The following is a 20391-nucleotide window of genomic DNA, read 5'->3' as shown; positions in this document are numbered from 1 at the left end:
ATTACTTTAAAAAATGTAAAAAAATGAAGATTTCTTACCCAACTGATGCCGCGTAGACCTCTCGTTCCACATGTAAACAACGGAAATACAATAGCGTCGACCCTTGAACCGCTTATGTATGACGTACTTCCGGAAAGCAATGCCGTCTTAACGAACAATTTAGAGATAAAAAATCTTATTTAACAAATATTAAAATTTATTTCGTGATCATAAATAATTCATATCAATATATATAAATTATTTATGATCACGAAATAATTTTGATATTTGTCAAATAAGATTTTTTATCTCTAAATTGTTCGTTAAGACGGCATTGCTTTCCGGAAGTACGTCATACATAAGCGGTTCAAGGGTCGACGCTATTGTATTTCCGTTGTTTACATGTGGAACGAGAGGTCTACGCGGCATCAGTTGGGTAAGAAATCTTCATTTTTTTACATTTTTTAAAGTAATATTTAAAACCTTCCTACGCATTAGGCGTAGGAAGGTGTAAGAATTAATAAAATTAACAAAATTCTAGTCATTTCGGTTTAAAAAGATGGATTTTGGGGGGAAATCCATCTTTGTTTTGGTCGTTCGCTGAAGGCATTATGGAGAGAGTGTCAAGACGTCAATGATGAAGAAATGTAAGACATATCTAAAAAAATCATCATCATTGCGTCCTCAAGACTAGGTTATATTATAACCTTGTTCATTGGATGAGTGATATTGGCTGTGCGCCTCAGCCTCTACTCACTACTGTACGTACATGCTCCGCTATCCGTTGTACACAATTGTTCACTGTGACATGCAGATGAATGGGAAGGAATTCCTATTTCCTGGCTCCGTCGCGTTGATTGAGCCAGTTGAGTTAGCATACGTTAGTAAATGATTTTTATTCTCGAACTTGTTAGGAGCCTCCTGGCTAAGTTACTCCGCCCACGGAGTCTAGCATCTGTCCTGGGCCTGGATGGATGCACGAACTTCATCACTCGAGTCGGAGAAAACCTCAGCCAAGCCCCCGGCCCCCCTCAGATTTACATAAGGTGGTTTCAGACCGCCTCGAAGTTCGCCAGTTCCAGGTATTCTCTGATCGGGAAATTTACCCCGATCAGAAAATACCAGGTATTTTGGTAATGTGAAAGCAAACTACGCGTAATTTCCCCGAAAGAAAATACCCGCTAAATAGTAGGTACTTGGCGAAATTACGAGAACTTTCGTGGGGATTTTTCCAAGGTCGCAGGTATTTTGGCGATGTGAAAGCAAATTACGGGAACTTTTATCCCAGCGTGTCGTTGGGCGCGGCGGCGTGGGTGGCTGCTGGGCAAGTGATTTTGAATCTCCCGCCTTGCCTGCTTATCAGACCACACTGCGCATGCTCGTAACTTCGGGAACTTATCCCGAAGGATGTGTTTCGGGGCGGTGTGAATGCAGGAATAATTAACGGGTACTTTTGGCATAATTGTACTTGATGCCCCCAGGGGACATCAACGTTTTTACCTCGTGTTACTCCTTGATTTCTCAATGATTCTTCGATTCCGAAATGTAAACAATTCTTTTTCTCGCTTAAAAAAAATAATAGAAAGTAGTTCCGGTTTGCACTAGCGCAAATGCGCAAACAGGTGCATCTAGATGAGCGCGCATCCTTGCCTCCTCATCTATCCTCTTATATTACTTGCACTTGATGCCCCCAAAATTGATGAAAGCGGTGATCCGGCAAGTAATCCTAGTCGTGATGTTGACAGAATTAACCTTGATAGCTAGAGAATAAACTCTCTATTATTACTTGTACTTGATGCCCCCAAATTTTCCAGTTATTTAGCATGTTTATTCAGAAGTTCACATTCCACTAACCCCATTTTCCCCTCTTTTTCTATTTTCTAGCCGCACAAGCCTTCATTACATCGTCGAATCATATTAACCTTGTTGGCTAAATTAACCTTGATAGCTAGAAAATAAACTCTCTTATATTACTTGTACTTGATGCCCCCAAAAATTTCAGCAAAATTAACCTTGCAGCCAAAATTAACCTTGTTGGCAAAATTAACCTTGATAGCTAATGTAACCTTGAGAGCTATAGCTCGTCTCTCTTATATTACTTGTACTTGATGCCCCCAAATTTTCCAGTTATTCAGCACGTTTATTCAGAAGTTTACATTCCACTAACCCCATTTTCCCCTCTTTTTCTATTTTCTAGCCGCGCAAGCCATCATAACATCGTCGAAATAAATTAACCTTGTTGGCTAAATTAACCTTGATAGCTAGAGAATAAACTCTCTTATATTACTTGTACTTGATGCCCCCATAAATTTCAACAAAATTAACCTTGCAGCCAAAATAAACCTTGTTGGCAAAATTAACCTTGATAGCTAATGTAACCTTGAGAGCTATAGCTCGTCTCTCTTATATTACTTGTACTTGATGCCCCCAAAAACAACAAAATTAACCTTGTAACCAAAATTAACCTTGATAGCTAATGTAACCTTGAGAGCTATAGCTCGTCTCTCTTATATTACTTGCACTTGATGCCCCCAAATTTTCCAGTTATTCAGCACGTTTATTCAGAAGTTTACATTCCACTAACCCCATTTTCCCCTCTTTTTCTATTTTCTAGCCGCGCAAGCCTTCATAACAACGTCGAAACGAATTAACCTTGTTGGCTAAATTAACCTTGATAGCTAGAGAATAAACTCTCTTATATTACTTGTACTTGATGCCCCCAAAAGTTTCAAGAAAATTAACCTTGTAACCAAATTTAACCTTGTTGGCAAAATTAACCTTGAAAGCTAATGTAACCTTGAGAGCTATAGCTCGTCTCTCTTATATTACTTGCACTTGATGCCCCCAATTACTTTATTTGTTGCGCGATCAACCGAATCACGCGCGGATGGATATCAACTCGCCGATGGTAAACAAGGTCGGGTCGAGGATCCACGCGAATCAAGGTAAAACGTTGATGTCCCCTGGGGGCATCAAGTACAATTATGCCCTATTTTTTAGCCTTAAAAAGTTCTCGTAATTTAACGGGGATTCTTGTGATCGAGGCGGTTTGAAACCGCCTATCATGCCTATAGACGTCCGTACAAAAACAACCACACTGACAATAGACTCACCTGCCAATTGGTCCAACTCCAATGCATTCGTCGGATCGAGGCCGCAAACGACGAAATAATCCACAAAACGGTCTCCCTGCTGGCCAGTAGAACCCATGATATTCTTGGAAAGTTTCTGTTCCTCTGCAATTAGATTTTTACTTGCGTAAAACCATTGTAAAAGAAATAACGCTGAACAATTCGTGAGACTGGGAGTTCATCATAACGTATTTCGTTTCCTGATTGCGTAGTTTTACAAAAGCTCAGCAGCGCAGCTAGCTCGCTAGATAGCTAGCTCGACGAACAATGATTATGGTGTTGACGAAACGTCCAATTCCAAAAAGAAAAGAAAAATTATGATATTGTCAAACATTTAATTCTAATATTAAAAATCGTGTCCTATTTAGGATTTTGTTTTCTCTCTTTCAGGTGAAATGGAATGGGTAGGAAGAAATTACATATTGTTGGTTTGATATGGAATTTCAATATAATAGGAATACACGTGAAAAGTTTAACGTTAATCCAGGGGCGGATCCAGCCTTCGCCAATAAGGGGGGGGGGGGGGGCGAGTGAAATTTTTGTTCAGCCATATTTTCTCCATTCGGCCGCTCGAAGTTAATTTTTGTTTGTTTCTTTGAAGTGGGGTAGTCCTAATAGTCACTTCTACATAAATATATAATAAGCTCATAATCCTTATAGTGCGAGCGAGAAGCGCGAGCTAAATTTTTAATACGTTTTGAACTGATCGAAAAGGTCTGCTTGCAGTTAGTCATGACGACGTTACATATATAAACAATCAAATAATTAAAAAAAAATCTACCTAAAGAATGGAAATTCTAAGAACTTTTTGTCATCGTGAAAAGGATGAGTATATAACTAATTAAACAATTGATGGGAGTGCAAAACGCGAGCGGAAAAATTCAAGAATTAGCCAGTATAGGCCTAGACCTAAAAACGGAACGCTTTATTCATGTTTTGTAAATCATAAAAAGGATGAGTAATTGGGGATATTCCTATATTAATAAGGCAAGCACACAGCGCGAGCAGAAAATGTTTGACATTCTAATCTGAAACTGGATAATGTTTTAAATGTGAAGAGTTCTGTTCCAAAAGGAGCTAAATCCACTTTTGGTATTTCTGTAAATCAAGTTTTTCTAATTCACCATCACTGCTGATTTATTATCATAGTACTATCATCTTAGATTAATTAAATCATTATTTAAAAATTTAGCATTCATTAGCAATTTTTAAAGAATATTTGAAATAATTACTGCATATGAGCGCGAAGCGCGAGCAGAAATTTTTAATAAACGTTTTAATCTGATCAAAAAGTATCTGATAACGGCTGCTTGCAGTTAGCAATGAAGATCATATTTTAGCAATCAAAATAATGCAAGCGCAAAGCGCCATCTGAAGATTTTGGCAGTTCTACCTGAAGAATGGAAATTCTACGCACTTTTTGTAATCGTGAAAAGGATAAGTAGGCCTAGGCCTATATAAGTAAACAATTGATGCGAGTGCAAAGCGCAAGCGGAAAAAATCGAGATTTACACAAAATTGGGACACTCTATTCATGTTTTGTTAATCATGAAAATGATGCATGAGTAATTGGAAATCTTCCAACATTAATAATACGAGCGCAAAGCGCGAGCAGATTTTTTTTTATATTGTGATATGAAAATGGATAATGATTTATATCGAGGATATACAGTGCGTATCAAAAAAAAGTTTACACTTAGAAAAAATCCTGTAAAATTATACATTTGTAATATCCTGAAAATTTTTCAACATTTTAACATTGGTACAGATCCATTTAAGCAAATGACGATATAATTGTCGAAAAATATTTCCGCTTGAGTGAGCACCACTTACTTTTGAAAAGTTTGTGAAAAATGATTTGCGCAGAAATTTGAAATAGTTATGCGAATAAAATTAGACCTAAATCATGAAGAACACGTGGAATTTAGCTAGCAAAATTGATTTGAAGATATCTTTTACCTTTTTAACTTGTTTCCTTGCCCAAAACATTTCGAAGGGTGCATTGCGCCCCACTCCCCCACGCACTGAGGCCATCGTGACGATATTTGCTTTACACTGAGCTGCGATTTACATGAAATGGCTTAGGATTGATTTTAATTTTGTTAATAATTGTCAAGCTTGGGAAAAGTGTGGAGAAACAAGTATTAAATGAGAAATGACATGTAAACCCACTTTAAAATGATAAATACTTAATGAAAAAAGGTGAAAATGCTTGACATAAACTTTTATTCAGATTCAGTTATGTCCTCAGATCCAGCTGGCACAAAAGGGGTAAAGGTTGTGCTTACTAAGTGTTGAAATTTCAATTTGGGTGGAAAAATTGTTACCAAATGCTTGAATGTATCCCTTTTATTTCAATTGACCAAAAGTCCGAGGGAAATTTATGAGAAATGTTTCGCAGGGTAAGTTTGATTTCGACCTTTCCCCTTGACACAGCGTGAAAACGAGCATTTCTGCGCAAACAGATTTCTGCGAGCTTTACAAAAATGGACAGTGCTCACTCAACTGTTACATTCTGTCAAAACTTTTACTTTCATTGGATAGATGAGACCCAAACCCAAGATAATATGTGATAAAATTACCCACATGTTGTATATTTTTTAATTCCCAGGGCTTTTTCAAAGTGTAAACTTTTTTTGATACGCACTGTAAAGCAGCATATCTGAATAAACATGCGCGCGTGTGTTTCAGATTTCGACCTAGAATATGGGCATTCTTAAAATTTTTGTCATAAAAAATCAATAAAGCAAGCGCGAAGCGCGGGCTTAAGGAGAATGAAACCTTTGGAACAAGATAGCTTGCGTGAACAGAGAAATCAAAGAAACAGATCAACAAAGGTTTCAGAAAAATCAGACGAATAATGAGAAAGTTATGAGCATTTGAATATTGGCAACGCGACTAAGATGTGTGATATCACTTTTCAACAACTCTCTCATTACTTTTAATTTCACTTAAACTGTCTCTTTTATCACATGTATCAGTAAATCATGTCTTCTTTCTATAGGAGGGCATGTAATACAGATTTCTAAAGAATACATCATGGATAAAGAGTTTGTATCACCATATAGGAAACAGCAAAAAGAGACATTTTGGGGGCGGTATTTTATAGTCCATCAAAGGGAAAGTTTTTAACATGTGACATCACACATCTTTGTCGCATTGCCAACAGGTGGATCTTCATAGCAATAGTGATCGCAATATTCAAATGCTCATAACTTTGACACAAGCATATATATTTGTTAATAAAGGTTTCATTCCCCTTTAAAATATTTGATATTCCGGTTTGAAAAGGTGTAAATTTAAGTTCTGTATTTCAAGCACTTTGTAGGAAAATTGTGAAGTGGATATGGATCACATTAAAACAAAACACCTATGTTTCTTTGATTATTACTTTGAGATTTTACATATAGGACCGGGACATTCTAAGAACATTATGTCATCATATGAAAATGATGATTATCTTCCCATTTCTCTTCCTAAGCGCGAGATGAAACTTGCCGATATTCCATTCTGAAAAAATGACAATATGATTATTAAATCATTAAATCAATATTTTAGTGATGAGAGCGCGAAATCTGTTGTTATGGCCAGAAAACTGGACATCTAAGCACATTTGTAATGATGAATAAGATGCATGAGTTAATATATATTCTATAATCAATGCGAGCGCAAATCGCGAGCTTTTTTTTTCTTTAATTTTTTTTTATAAACTGCCATTGAAAGAGGATTTTAAGTAGTTTGTTATAGAATTGATATTAAGATATACAGCCTGTACATAACTCACCAATCAAATTACGAGCGCGCAGCTCTAGCTGATACGTTTTGACAATCTGACCTGAATAGGGATATTTTGAGAACTTTATGGAATATAGGAAAATATGACAAATGAAATTTTGCTAGCGCGCAGCGCGAGCAGAAAATGTTAATATTCAGAGCATAAAACAGGAATTTTTAGAGAGCGCTTAAAAAAAAAAACTGTAAATCGCACACACAAAACGAAAGCTAGATTTCCGAGCTGAAATATGTTTTGCATATTAAGCTCCATATTGAGCAAGACAACCTAATTAAGGCAGTGCGAGCGCGAAGCGCGAGCGAAAATTTTATATAGTGACATGAAAGGTTTTTATTTTTTTCCAAGTCTACCCCTCATTGTTATTTTATTCACTCGTCTTATGTTTCCCTTTTTATCTCTTCCCCCCCCCCTTTAAAAAAAAATCATTTCCCCCCTTTTTTCTGTTGTTTTGCTCCGCCAATGGGGGGGGGGGGGGGGAGCGGCCCCACTGGATCCGCCTATATATGATCCTTAAGATAGTCACACTCTGTATAAGAACAGCCTTTTTCTTAATTTGTCTCTTGAACATTAACAACAATATTGACTCAATACACCATTGTCATTGAAAGACATGAATCCTTTCCTGTTTGTCCTGTCAAGCACATAATTAAACTTGGTGAGGATTAAATAACCCCTTGAAAATAGGATTCTTGTCTTTATAGCATATTTTGTTTCACCTAATAATTATGAAAGGCACCATAACATAATTTGTTTCACATAGTAAAAGGATTTGAACAATTACAAATTCTCCCAATCAATAATGCAAATTTTCTTACTTGGGTTGACAAAAAGTCTCTTCTTTTCTTAATTATATATGAAGGAAAATTCAAAGGTAAAAGAAGTTTGAATGAAAAACAATATAATTCACGTAAATAAATAAATTTGTAAATGAAATTTGACAGCATAATTCGAAAATTATGGCAAAGATAATGAAAAGATTAAAAGGAAGTCTGTTGATTAGCCAAAAGTCTAGTCATCAAATTTCTCATTTCTGCCATTTTTGCGCAAGCCTCTTTTTGAACCCCCGACAAAAACGTCCCGTGTTCGCTCAAGCATAAAATGTTTTCATTTTTTAAAATGGCATTTCAGAGATAAGATCGTGGAGCATCTATTAACATCAAAATATAGGTATAATAATTTGAAACAAATGTTTCATAGACTTTTCAAAACTGTCCCGTTTTTTTTATACGCACTGTAGAGAGTTATTTCTATGTTGTTCAGGGGCCGCGGACGGTTTTCAAAGGGGGGGGGGGGGGTGCTGATGATGCAAAAATTAAATCACAATCATATGGTTATTTTTACGTTTTTTTTACACGGTTTTGGGAAAAAAGTAGGGGGGGGGGCTGAAGCCCCCGCCCCCTCTTCCCGCTACTGCGGCCCCTGTTGTTGATGTGGGTTGTTTTCCGGTAGTCCACCCCAGAAAATTGTTGATTGGAAAAGAATCAAACAATTAAGTGTAATGCTGAACATTTCATCAAAATCAGATGTTACTTTCTGAAAGTAACATTTTTAAGTTTCGCTATTTTTTCACAATACAGTTATTGTATAATTATGCACAACTCCGTTACATGCAAATGAGAGAATCGACCCTAGCACTCACTATTTCTTTTGTTTTTTAATGTTTGAATAAGAAAATATTTCATTTTTTACAGATTTGACAACAAGGACCAATTTAACAATAAACTGTTAAAAGGATGCTCATTCTACATGTTCAGGGAGGAATAAACTTTGTTTCACATGATAATGAGGAGAAAATATTTTTTTTTTCAAATAATGAAATACGAAAGAAATCGAGTGGGTGACGTCATCAATCTGCTCATCTGCATGCATATCGACCAGGGTGTGCATATAACTGTTTTGTGAAATTAAGCGAAAATTTTAGATGTCATAACTTTCTTTTTTTACATCCGATTTTGATGAAATTTTCAGTGTTATGCTTGTTGGATTTTTCTCCTTTTATTCAAATCAACTTTTTGTTGGGGTGGACTTGTCCTTTAAGGGTCTCGTAGTACAAAGACAGTCAGTGGCCAAGTACTTAAAAAAAAGATTACAAAATTGAGGTGTAAATAAAATTGGTTGCTGAAACTTAAAAATCGAGAGTACGTTTAATATACACCTATAGGAAACATGTTTTTGGTGTATAAAACATCGTTTAAAGGTTCAAATAATACATAAGGACAAGTTAAAAGAATGTAAAAAAAATTGTTGTCTAAAATGGCTGTTTTTTTTTTACTTACAAAATAACATACATGATTTTAAATCTGCCTGAGAGGTATCATTTTCGTGTCTATGATATAGTTTTAGCAGGGGCGGCGGAGCGTTGTTGAAAGTTAGGGGCGGGGGGGGGGGAGGGCACTGGGAAAAAACACTTTTTCTTTCGAAAAGGACACTATCTTTAAACAAAGAAAACAGACTAATCTAGCCACCCCACTCACATGCTAATTCAAAAAATGCCCCAAACACGGCCAGAGATTATATATATGTATGTATATATACATATATATAGGGTAAGGCGGGGTAAGTTGAGCATAGGGGCAAGTTGAGCCACCAGCCCCAGGCCAATAATGAATGAGTCAGACATTGTGGTGGTGTCATGTATTGATGACCCATAGCATAACCCCTAACCCCACCACATTGTTTTCAACTTTGAAACAAAAAGTAGTTTTTTAGAGGGAAAAACATGAATTTCAGCCAAAAAAGTAAAAAAGAGTGTGAAATAGATAAGTGCTTTATAAACACACACGTCTTTAAATATAATAAAGACATGATAACAACATTATTAGTCCAGGTATGGATCTTCATTCTTGTCATAGTCTTTTATATGATGATGCATAATAAATGTGTGGATACAAAATTATCGCACTAAGTTCGGACTGAGGTAAGTTGATCCAAACAGCATGGGGCAAGTTGAGCCATGGTAATTCCTATGGTAATGTATCTTAAAAAACAAACCAACCATAAAAATCGATTGAAATGCTGGCTGAAAGGAGCAAATTTACATGACTGCTCTTTTCCTTTTAAAGGATGTTAGTATTTATAGAGAATTAGCAAGTGAAAAGTCTTTAAACAAAAAATTGACATGCTGGTTCTCCCCTCATACATTTTGTACATAGTTTTTGTGGCTCAACTTACCCCAGAAGGTGGCCCAAACTTACCCCATATATGGGGCAAGTTGAGCCATTCGACATCGTTTTCTTCAAAGGTCACGATGACTTTCAGTGTGGGGATAGAAAGTTATATATAGGTGGAAAATATTTCAGAAGAATCAAATTTCAAGGCAAGGTACTTATTTCGACAAGATTATTAATCATATCAATTCTAACATGCAAAAAGCAAAAACTGTCACAACTTACCCCCCCTTCCCCTACTGTATATCTGTGTGTGTATATACTCACATCTCAAGAGTGTTTCATGAATTCCTACAAATAACCCTTAAAATAATATTCTACCAGATCAGTATATTAATATTTCAGCTCGCTTTAGTTCTATAAATTGTTTGATATCCAATGTGTACATGATCACAAAAAGTGCCCAGAATGTCCCGTTTATTGGACTATTTAGTAGATGCAAGGTTGTGTTCAATGTCGCTACCTCACATCATATTGTAAAAAAAAAAGTTGCTTAATAAAAAAACAAGGTTGCTATGATGATGATCACCATTACCACCATCATTACCAGGCATCATCACCACAACCACCACCACTACCATTGTCATCATCAATCATCATCGTCATCCTCTTCATCATCATCATCACCACCATCACAATCATCATCATCATCATCATCACCATCATCATCACCATCATCGTCATCACCATCATGATCATCATCACCACCATCACAATCATCATCATCATCATCATCACCATCACCATCACCATCATGATCATCACCATCATCATCACCATCATCATCATCGTCATCACCATCATCATCATCATCACCATCATGATCATCACCATCATCATCTTCTTTATTTCAGTCAGCATTTTCCTTCTTACGAGGGATTACTATCACTTACATCATGACGACACTCCCTCCTATTTTCTTCTTTTTTGAGAATTCTCCTCATTCCTTGGCTTCTTCACCATGTAATCATTGGGTCTTCCTTTCCTTTTATGACATTCACTTCTATATCCCACGTTCTTTTCACAGGTTCATCTTCCATCCTCTACACAAGGCCTATCAAAAACCACTTCTAAATACCACTTCCACACCATTTTTTTCCAAACCCAACCTTTCCATAATCCGACTCGTGTTCTTAATATCACATAATAAACCACACATATCATATTTCTGATCTCCTTACAATACCTTCTCTGGTTGCCTTCATATTTCATGTTTGTGAACATTGCTCTTCTGACACAAACCTTATCAATTTGGTTGTAATTCATTTTGTATCTTCAATCACACTATTGATTCTATCTTCACATTTTTCCTATATATTCCTCCTCCATCATTCCATGGCTAATTTCCCTGCTGCATTTCAAAACCCTAAGCCATTCATCTCTTGCTGATTTTCTTCAATCAAAAATATAAACCCACTCTTGATATGACATATATGAATTATCATGATAGAGGAAAGGGCATTCACTATCCACAACATACTCCAACACACAGATAAAGGATCATTTACTATGCCATTAACAAAGTCTTTTCCATTTAATGTGGTTGTGTATGTTAGCCATAGATGAAGGGGGGGGGGGGTCTCTGTGAAGGAATCAAGGCTGGTGATGGCTGGCTAGCTACAATGATATCATACAGAGTTCATCACACACAGGAGCATTCTTACAAACATAATACAATTAAAATACAATCAACACAGTGCAAATTTATCTTATTCAGATGTTTACTGTTCATATATCAAACGTGTAGTCTGTACACAGCATCCATGTATTTTTCATATTGCCTTAGAGTACTGTACATAGATAGCTGAACAAGGGATACAAATAAACAGATTAATTTCCAGGAAAAAAAACGAAAGCCATAATATTCATGCATTATTATCACATGAAGATTGTGTAGACAATGTTGCAGAAATTGCACTTTATTCTGTTACAGTCATAGACTACAGTACAACAATATCCCAAATACAAACATTATATATGAATAAATTATTAAGTGAATTCTGATCATCTATAGGCTACTGTTTTATACTTAATTCATATTCACCCAATGGCAGGTATCCTAAAAAGTTCTCCAGCTGTATGCTCCTTACTATAAAGGTATAATTAACTTGTGGTGATCATGAAAGTTCATCAGTGGTATTGTGAGTAAAAACTTAAATTTTACCCAATGTTGTGGTGAATTTGCTTATTTCCCATATTGTTTTCTATTCTTTGTGTCTTTATAGACAGTACAGTAGATGCGTGTTTCATAAAGCTGTTCAGAAGTTAGACAGAGCTGTCAATCTTTAAAAGTAAAAAGTAGGAATCCAGAAGCTCAAAAGGCATATAAGTCATTATTTCACATGCACCATGTTGTATAAATTTATTTGAAGAGGTAATATGAAGAATAAGAAATAAATCTTTTATTTAAGGCTTACATGTAGATTCAAAATCATCTCTGGTACTCTATTTTATTGGTGTAAATCCATAAAAAATCCAAGAGGAAAAAACTGCAAGATGGAGTCAGTATTTAAGCATGTTATGATAACATTGATGTAAATAAAGATATACAATCATAAGAATGAGCATAATTGGCCACCTACAGATGAATTCACCACTGTTCAATGTATTACTACATGTAGGTCTATCAGTATTTAATGTCAACATACTTATTTGCCCCAAAAACAGTCAGACTGCAGGTCCCAAGAAAGTGGCTTCTTTCATCTAAGTGATATTCATGACTTGAGATGTTTTGCATATGTAATGAGCTTGATGCGGACCAAAACACCTCTTTTCATTCGATCATTGCTGCTCTAATTGTGCATCAAATTTCATGAATTTGGTACCATTGTAAAGAAGAAGAAGAATCATTCTTTCTGGTCATGTGTTTGGATTTATTCAAAGATTTTGTAATATAGGTTAAAACTTTGATCTAAAACATGCTACAAAATAAATATTTTCACCTGACAAAAGCTGCCATTTTCACACTTTATTTTTGTTTGAGCCCAAACTAAATTTTATATCATGATAAAGCTGAATATGTATGCTTTGAAATGATATAGGTTTCAAAATAAGAATTGGTTTAATCGGGTCAAGATCACTTTTTTCATTTGCCAAGTACATAAAGCACTTTGAAAACAAGAATACTGCACTCTGATTGGTCAAAGAGACCACACAATGGCAAATTCCAATGGTTCCAGTGCCTGGGTTCATGGGAAGGTCACACTTCCCATGTGGTAATCTCCTCAAATACCCCATTGCCTGTTGTTCTGTGAACCTTATCCAGCCAATCAGAACTCTGGATTTCATGCAAGTACAAAATTTAACAAATCTCGTCTTGTACCTTGATGGGAAAAGTGTGATCTTGACCCGATTGAAAGGTGTCGCATATCAAGAGTGGCATTGTGAGAAAGTACATAAGTTCAGCTTTATGGTGATATAAATATCATTGAGGCTCAAAATAAAAAGTTTCTCACAATTTGCAAAAGAAAACAGAGGAAGAAAATTCAGTTTTTAGGAACATTTTCAGGCCAGAAATTTACTTATTTAACAAAATATTGTATACAAAATAAATGACCAATATGAAAGAGTAACTTTAACTCTATCTGATGGTGCAATAATATTTCATTTAACTTGAGGTTAAAACAGGTAAATTCTTAGAGAAAGAAAATCTCACGAATCATGAGATTTTGCAAGGAGGATTCAACCACGAGATGATTTGGATGAATCTGGCCTTTTTGCTCATTAGCATAGGGACCTGCGGTCTGACTGATAAGAGTAATAATTAAGGTAAAAAGTATAATGGCTTAATTTGACATGAAAAGAGTAATAATTTTGACTTTTTCCAAGTAGTTTGCAGCTCTGAAATGTCATACATTGTATGACTGGTGACCCTCCCTTGTTCTACATGATATATCCCTACTTACAGTTGTGCTCAGAAGTATTCATACCCCTAAGAAAATGTGTGTCTTTTGCATTTTTCATAAAAATGAAAGCTGGGCTAGGATAACTTGCATAGTAGTTAAATACTACTAGACATTATCTCAAAAAGCATGCTGATTTTATTTTCATCTCATTTGCATAATAATTGAGATGACCTTTCTAAATTTTCTGATGTTCAAAAGTATTCATACCCCAGTCTCTCTCTAAGACACCTTATTTTCCATAATTCAAATGGTTTCAAACTGGACCCTATAATGTCAGGCATGAATACAAAATAATTTAAGCCATGTTGCATGGTATCCAGGAAGAGGAAGTTCATGAGAAATCTTCCTTCTGAGGTTTATTCACATGTTAGTCGCCATGTTGATGAAATTGATTTCAAATCAATTCAATTAAAGATGGGGGGGGGGGGGCATTTTGCATTTTAAAATGAAATTTTGTAGTGAAAGTAAAAGTCTCTGAATTAAAGAAATATCAGTGGTTCTATAAATTGAGAATCAGTGTCATGGTCAAGCAAAAGGAACTTAGTGATGACCTGAGATTGTGAATAGTGAATGGTGTCACAAAGATGGTTTGGGCTACAAGGCAATGTCCAAGCGTTTTAAGATTCATGTGGCTACTGTCCAGAGCATCATCAGAAAGGACAAGACTTGCAACAAAGTGGACAACTTTAAAAGACCCGGACAGAAGCCCAGTCTCGGCAAGGCAAGCGAGATGTTTAGTTCGAGCTGCCGCTGTCAACCCCTGAATCACCACAAAGGAGATGCTAAAAGATCTCAATGGTAAAGGGACCAATATTTCCAGGCAAACCATCCAGAGGACCTTGAATAAGGCAGGATTGAATGGACAATGGCTACGGAAGACTCCACTCCTAAAACCCATCCACACAAGATCACGTTTGGACTTTACCAGAAGACATCTGGGAAAAGATGAAACTTTTTGGAGGTCATCAAGACAAATGTTCTCTGAATGCTCAGATTAAAGCAGAATAATGTCCCAAATCAAATAAATATGGCCGAATGCGCCAAGTATGCAACCCATTTCCCGAAAAAGCGACCAGAATGGTCAAATTGGGAATAAATCTACTTTGGCTGCTACTGAGCTGTATTATGGCCTGTTCAACCCACTTGTCATGAATAATATGCAAATGAACTGGTTGACCCCGAGGTCAATTGGCATGTGCACGATGTAAGCGATCGGACAGTTATAAGTATGGAGCAATAAACCAGTAATGCTTGTAATAAATACAGGGTATGGACTGAATTTTTATCCACTACCCCGTGGTTTAATTAAGGTTGAGATGTGACACTGGTGACGAGGATGTTTAGTACATTTTTGGACTTTTATGCAAGGAACATAGCTTCGGGAGGAATTGAAATGTTTGGTGTCAAGGGGGTAAATGCGTTTGATACAGATGGAGACGCAAGTGTTGTGAGTGCGCGGTGGACGGTGTGGTATGAAGAGTTTGATGCCTACGCCGACAGTCTTGGGCTGTTTGAGGAGGACGATACGCCGGCGTCGCAACTCACCAGACGGAGGGCTTTGCTTCTGTACTGTGCTGGAGCATCAGTACGTGAGATTTTTAAGACATTGGCAAATACTGGAGGTAAGGCTAATTACAAAGCAGCTGTTGATGCCCTTAATGCACATTTTGTTATTTCTTTGAATGCTACATTCCAATGCCATGTTTTCAGACAAATTTCTCAGTAGGAGAGGGAAACTGTAGCTCAAATGGTAACTAGGCTGAGAAAGGCAGCTCAAGGGTGCAATTATGGTGCTGATAATCAGATCAGAGATCAAGTCATACAGAATTGCAGAAGCAATAATCTATGTCGTAAAGAAGGGGCAGACTCTTACTTTAGCAGAGACTTTGGTCATCATCAAGTCATTTGAGGCGGTTGAAGTATAGTTTCAGTCCATGAAACTAGATAAAAGGTCTGGTGGAGGCCAATTGAATCAGCTCACTACCAGCTCTGGAAAGACGTCACATAGCAAGTCCAGACGTAATGCTGAGAGTGGACATGAGTGCTATCGATGTGGAAATCTAGGTCATTTTGGAAGCGACGCTTCGTGTCCAGCTAAAGGCAAGGCATATAGATCATGTGGAGGTCATGATCATTTTGCAAAGAAATGTAAATCAAAGAGCAAGAAGAAAGCCAAGAGGGGTAGTGAGAAGAAAGACAAGGAAAGATCCGGTACTAGTTCAGGACATGTGTCAAAGAAAGGTCGGGGTTGAGTACGTCATGTCGGTGTCAATGTACGTACATTCAAAACACACTTAGATTAGATTAATAAATTGACAATTTTACAAAAGAAAGCAATACGACTTATCTCAAGTGCTCCTTTTAATAGTCATACCAAGCCTTTGCTTTTACAATCAAATTTATTAACTTTAAAAGATCTGATATCACTAAATTCCTTAGTTTTTATGTACAAGCTTAATGCCAGAGTCTTACCACCTCTCTTCAGTGACATTTTTGTTTCAAATTCTCAAATCCATTCTCACACCACTCATCATGCCTACGCCCTCCACATGCTCCAACATCTATTGCTTTTAATTCATTGAAGACTTACTTCCCCAAACTATGGAACGAAATTCCAAATGATATAAAAAACAGTTCTACCTTATCAAGATTTAGATTTTCATGCAGGAAAATGTTATTTTCCTTTTATTGATCGTATGCATGTAAACTCACATCTTACATTAGTGCTTCTTCCCCACCCCCTTAACCCCATCCTTTTTATTTTTGCTGCAGGAGTGTTTCACTTAATTTTAATCTAAAATTTTTACTCTTTGATTTTGTTATTGTAATCTACAGTCCGACCTCTCTTATCCGGCCTCCCCTTATCCGGATCTCTCTATTATCCGGACGCACACTTGCCGAGATTTTTTTTCTTCATTCAATCTAGTACCGGTACGTGAGGAAATGAGAATTCAATCTAAACTCTATCCTATACGTAAACTCACTTTGATTACCCCTGCACACCATAGGCTGTTTTACCACCTTTAATAGTAGAAGTTGGCGGCAGGAAAGTTGAAGCAGAGTTTACTGTCATCGAAGAAGAGGGAGAGCCGTTACTTTAAAAAAGTACTGAAAAAGAACTTGGAAATCTTCAAGTACTCGGGGCTCAAGTTTATCGGTGGTGCAGTCATATGAAGACCTCAAGAGTGAATTTGATGGGATGTTCCATGGGGTTGGAAAGCTGAAGGGATGCCAAGTCAGACTGGCTGTAGATGAGACTGTCAAGCCAATCGCCCAACCTGTGCACAGAACACCGTTCCAAAATCAAGGAACTCATGGAGCTCGATATCATAGAACCAGTCGAGCACTCTACTGCGTGGGTGAGCCCAGTTGTCATCGTGCCAAAACCCAATAATGACATCAGATTATGCATAGACATGCAGCGAGTCAATGAGGCTATACAAAGGGAAAGACATCCTATTCCCATGGTGGAAGAAGTGTTGCAAGAGCTAACTGCAAGCAAAATCTTCTCAAAGATTGAATTGAAATGGGGATATCATCAATTGGAGTTAGATGCAACCTCACCGGATGTGACGTTTGTGACCCACTGTGGACTGTACCAATATAAAAGACTGTTATTCGGTATCAACGCAGCACTGGAGATATACCAGTACAAAACACACCGGGTCATCCAGGGGATACCAGGTGTAGCTAACATCTCGGACGACATCATCGTCCGAGCATGACATGAAGCTTAGAGCAGTCTTAGCTAAGCTTGGAGAGGCAGGACTAACGGTCAATACCCAGAAATGCAAGTTCGGAGTAACAGAGTTGGATTTCATGGGGCATGGACTTACCAGTGAAGGTCTGAATCCAGCCAAGGCCAAGGTGGAAGCAGTTGCAAATGCCAGAGAGCCACAGAATGAAACTGAGATGAGAAGCTTCCTGGAACTTGTGAACTATTGTGCAAAGTTCATTCCAAACTTTGCCACCCTCTCTGATCCCTTGAGAAAGTTGACCAGGAAAGATGTACCCTTCTAATTTGGCCATGAGCAGCGGAAGGCATTCAATGCTCCGAAGGATGCCTTGTTAGTGCGGAGACTTTAGGATACTATGATCCCAAGGCACAGACAAAAGTGATTGCTGATGCAAGTCCAGTTGGTATTCTAGTGCAGATTCATGCTGAAGGACCAAGGATCATTGCTTATGCCAGTAAAGCGTTGACAAATGTAGAGAGAAGGTACTCACAAACAGAAAAAGAGGCCCTAGGACTGGTATGGGCATGTGAGAGATTCCACCCTTACTTGTTTGGAATCAAATTCCAGCTGGTCACGGATCACAAACCGTTAGAAGTCATGTACTCACCAAGGTCAAAGCCATGTGCACGCATTGAGTGCTGGGTGTTGCAGTTGCAACAATACAATTATAAGGTGGTGCACATACCAGGGAAGATGAACATAGCAGACTCTTTGTCAAGACTATTATCTGGAGATAGTAGTACCACATCGAAGCTGGAGACAGAACCTGAGAGTTTTGTGCGATTCATCGCTATGCAGTCTACTCCAGGGGCAGTGACCACTTGAGAGGTAGAAAGAGAATCTGAGCATGACCCAGAACTCAAAGAAATCAGAAACTATATCCAGAGTGGACATTGGGATCAGTGCTCACAAAAATCTTAAGTACCAATCAAAGATAAGCTTTGTGTGGATGGGCAGTGCATGTTGAGAGGAAGCAGACTAGTGATTCCAAGCACACTAGGGACATATCATTCAGCATCAAAAAGGGTTACCAGTCAAAACTGGATCATGTTCTCAGGTGCTTAGTCAGTTACATAGGGACATATCATTCAGCATTAGAAAGGGTCACCCTACTTGAAGACAATTTAATATATATTTATGACCCCCCCTGTTACATCATGAATAAGCTGAAAAAGCATAAAGGCAATCCAATCTGTATTGAATTCCATAAAAGTGGAAGCACTCACCATCAATATTTTATAACAATACTCTATGAATCATTCACAGAGGCACATCAATTTACCTATACTGTATTACGATTTGAAATTCCTGGAGAGTTTTGAGAAAGTGTTGAGAAGGTTATCAGCAGCAATTCCTGAGGTTGATCTCCCAGCCATAACTTCTTCTTCCCAATGTTTGATATGAGATCTTAGATCTTGATTATCTTTGAATTCTTCCATCATTCTATCTTTGATATGCTGCCACATCCATACTCTCCTCTGGCGTTGTCTTTTGGTGATGAACTCCCCAGATTCTGTCATGATACCTCGGTATTCCTCCATCGTATCCCAAGCCTTACTCAGACCATCACCAGTCTTGGATGAAACCTGCTTTACCTGCATTAATTACATCAAAGAAAATCATGAAATAGTTTTAATGAACACACTGCTCTAGTGTCATGTTTGATATTCTATTTCACATGCATGTAAAGCAAATTTCAGGGCTGTACATTAAGTTACCAGAACCCACAAAATATTTTCTGGAAACGATCAGTGAAATAAATAATGTTAGCAAATGCTGAATATTCGGCTCTTTAAGATCCCCCTCTATATTTAACAAGTAGAACGCCTCTGACAGTCTCGCCTGCATTGCGCGATTCAATACAGCAGCAGTGCTCACTAAAACAACTATTGAATAATTATACACAAAGAAAACATTCATATGATAATATTATGTTCATTTACCAAAAATGACCTTTGACCTTGATCTTGTGTCCTTAGATATGTGCAAAACAATCACTGATACTTGATTACACTTATATTTATGTTTTATAAACGAGATCCATAAACTTTCAAAGATATAGTGGCAATTCAACAAATACACCCTGCATGGCCAAAGTTCACTGACCTTAAATGACATTTGATCTTGGTCATGACCTAAAACTTGCACAGGAAGTATAGGGATATATGTTTGCTCTTGTGTCCGAGATTCACAAACTATATCCAAAAATATTATGATGACAATTCCACATACTGTATACCCCCAACATGGCCAAAGTTTGTTGACCCTAAATGACATTTGACCTTGGTTATGTAACCTGAAACTCGCACAGTATGTTCAAAGATACCTGATTGCTTTTATGTCCAAGTTTCATGAACTAGATCCATAAATATTCAAAGTTATGACAATTCAACAAATACCCCAAACACGACCAGAGTTCATTGACCCTGAAAGATTTTTGACCTTAGTCATGTGACCTGAAACTCAGGCAGAATCTTCAGTGATACACCATTACCTTCATCTACTCATGTGCATATTGTAAATATTTTTATACCAGTAGTTCATATACATGTACACAGAACAGCTACTAACTCTCCATGTGCGCACTGGAGGGGATATGCCTATAGCATATCAAAGCATTCCCTAACAGAGTTAAATTTTTGTTTATGGAACTTTTAATAGCGCCGACGATCTCTGATC

General features: G+C 37.3%; 2 protein-coding genes across 3 annotated transcripts in view; both read right to left on the bottom strand.

Moving 5' to 3' along the window:
• LOC121405782 (DENN domain-containing protein 5B-like) overlaps positions 1 to 3356 on the bottom strand; it is a 78740-nt gene extending 75384 nt beyond the window's left edge. For both annotated transcript variants that reach the window (XM_041596733.1, XM_041596734.1), the window contains exon 1: positions 3093 to 3356. In XM_041596733.1, coding sequence (XP_041452667.1) covers positions 3093 to 3189 — 97 coding nt within the window. In that variant the 5' untranslated portion in view covers positions 3190 to 3356. The remainder of the gene's footprint in view (positions 1 to 3092) is intronic.
• An 11039-nt stretch (positions 3357 to 14395) lies between these two features.
• The window catches only part of LOC121406079 (methylmalonic aciduria type A homolog, mitochondrial-like), a 31809-nt gene continuing 25813 nt past the window's right edge, over positions 14396 to 20391 (bottom strand). The window contains exon 6 of the mRNA XM_041597089.1: positions 14396 to 19307. Coding sequence (XP_041453023.1) covers positions 19005 to 19307 — 303 coding nt within the window. The 3' untranslated portion in view covers positions 14396 to 19004. The remainder of the gene's footprint in view (positions 19308 to 20391) is intronic.

Source organism: Lytechinus variegatus, chromosome 19 (assembly GCF_018143015.1).
Source record: "Lytechinus variegatus isolate NC3 chromosome 19, Lvar_3.0, whole genome shotgun sequence".
Classification (NCBI taxonomy): Eukaryota; Metazoa; Echinodermata; class Echinoidea; order Temnopleuroida; family Toxopneustidae; genus Lytechinus; species Lytechinus variegatus.
Note: the sequence above shows the minus strand (reverse complement) of the source record. Positions and strands in the feature narration are given on the sequence as shown.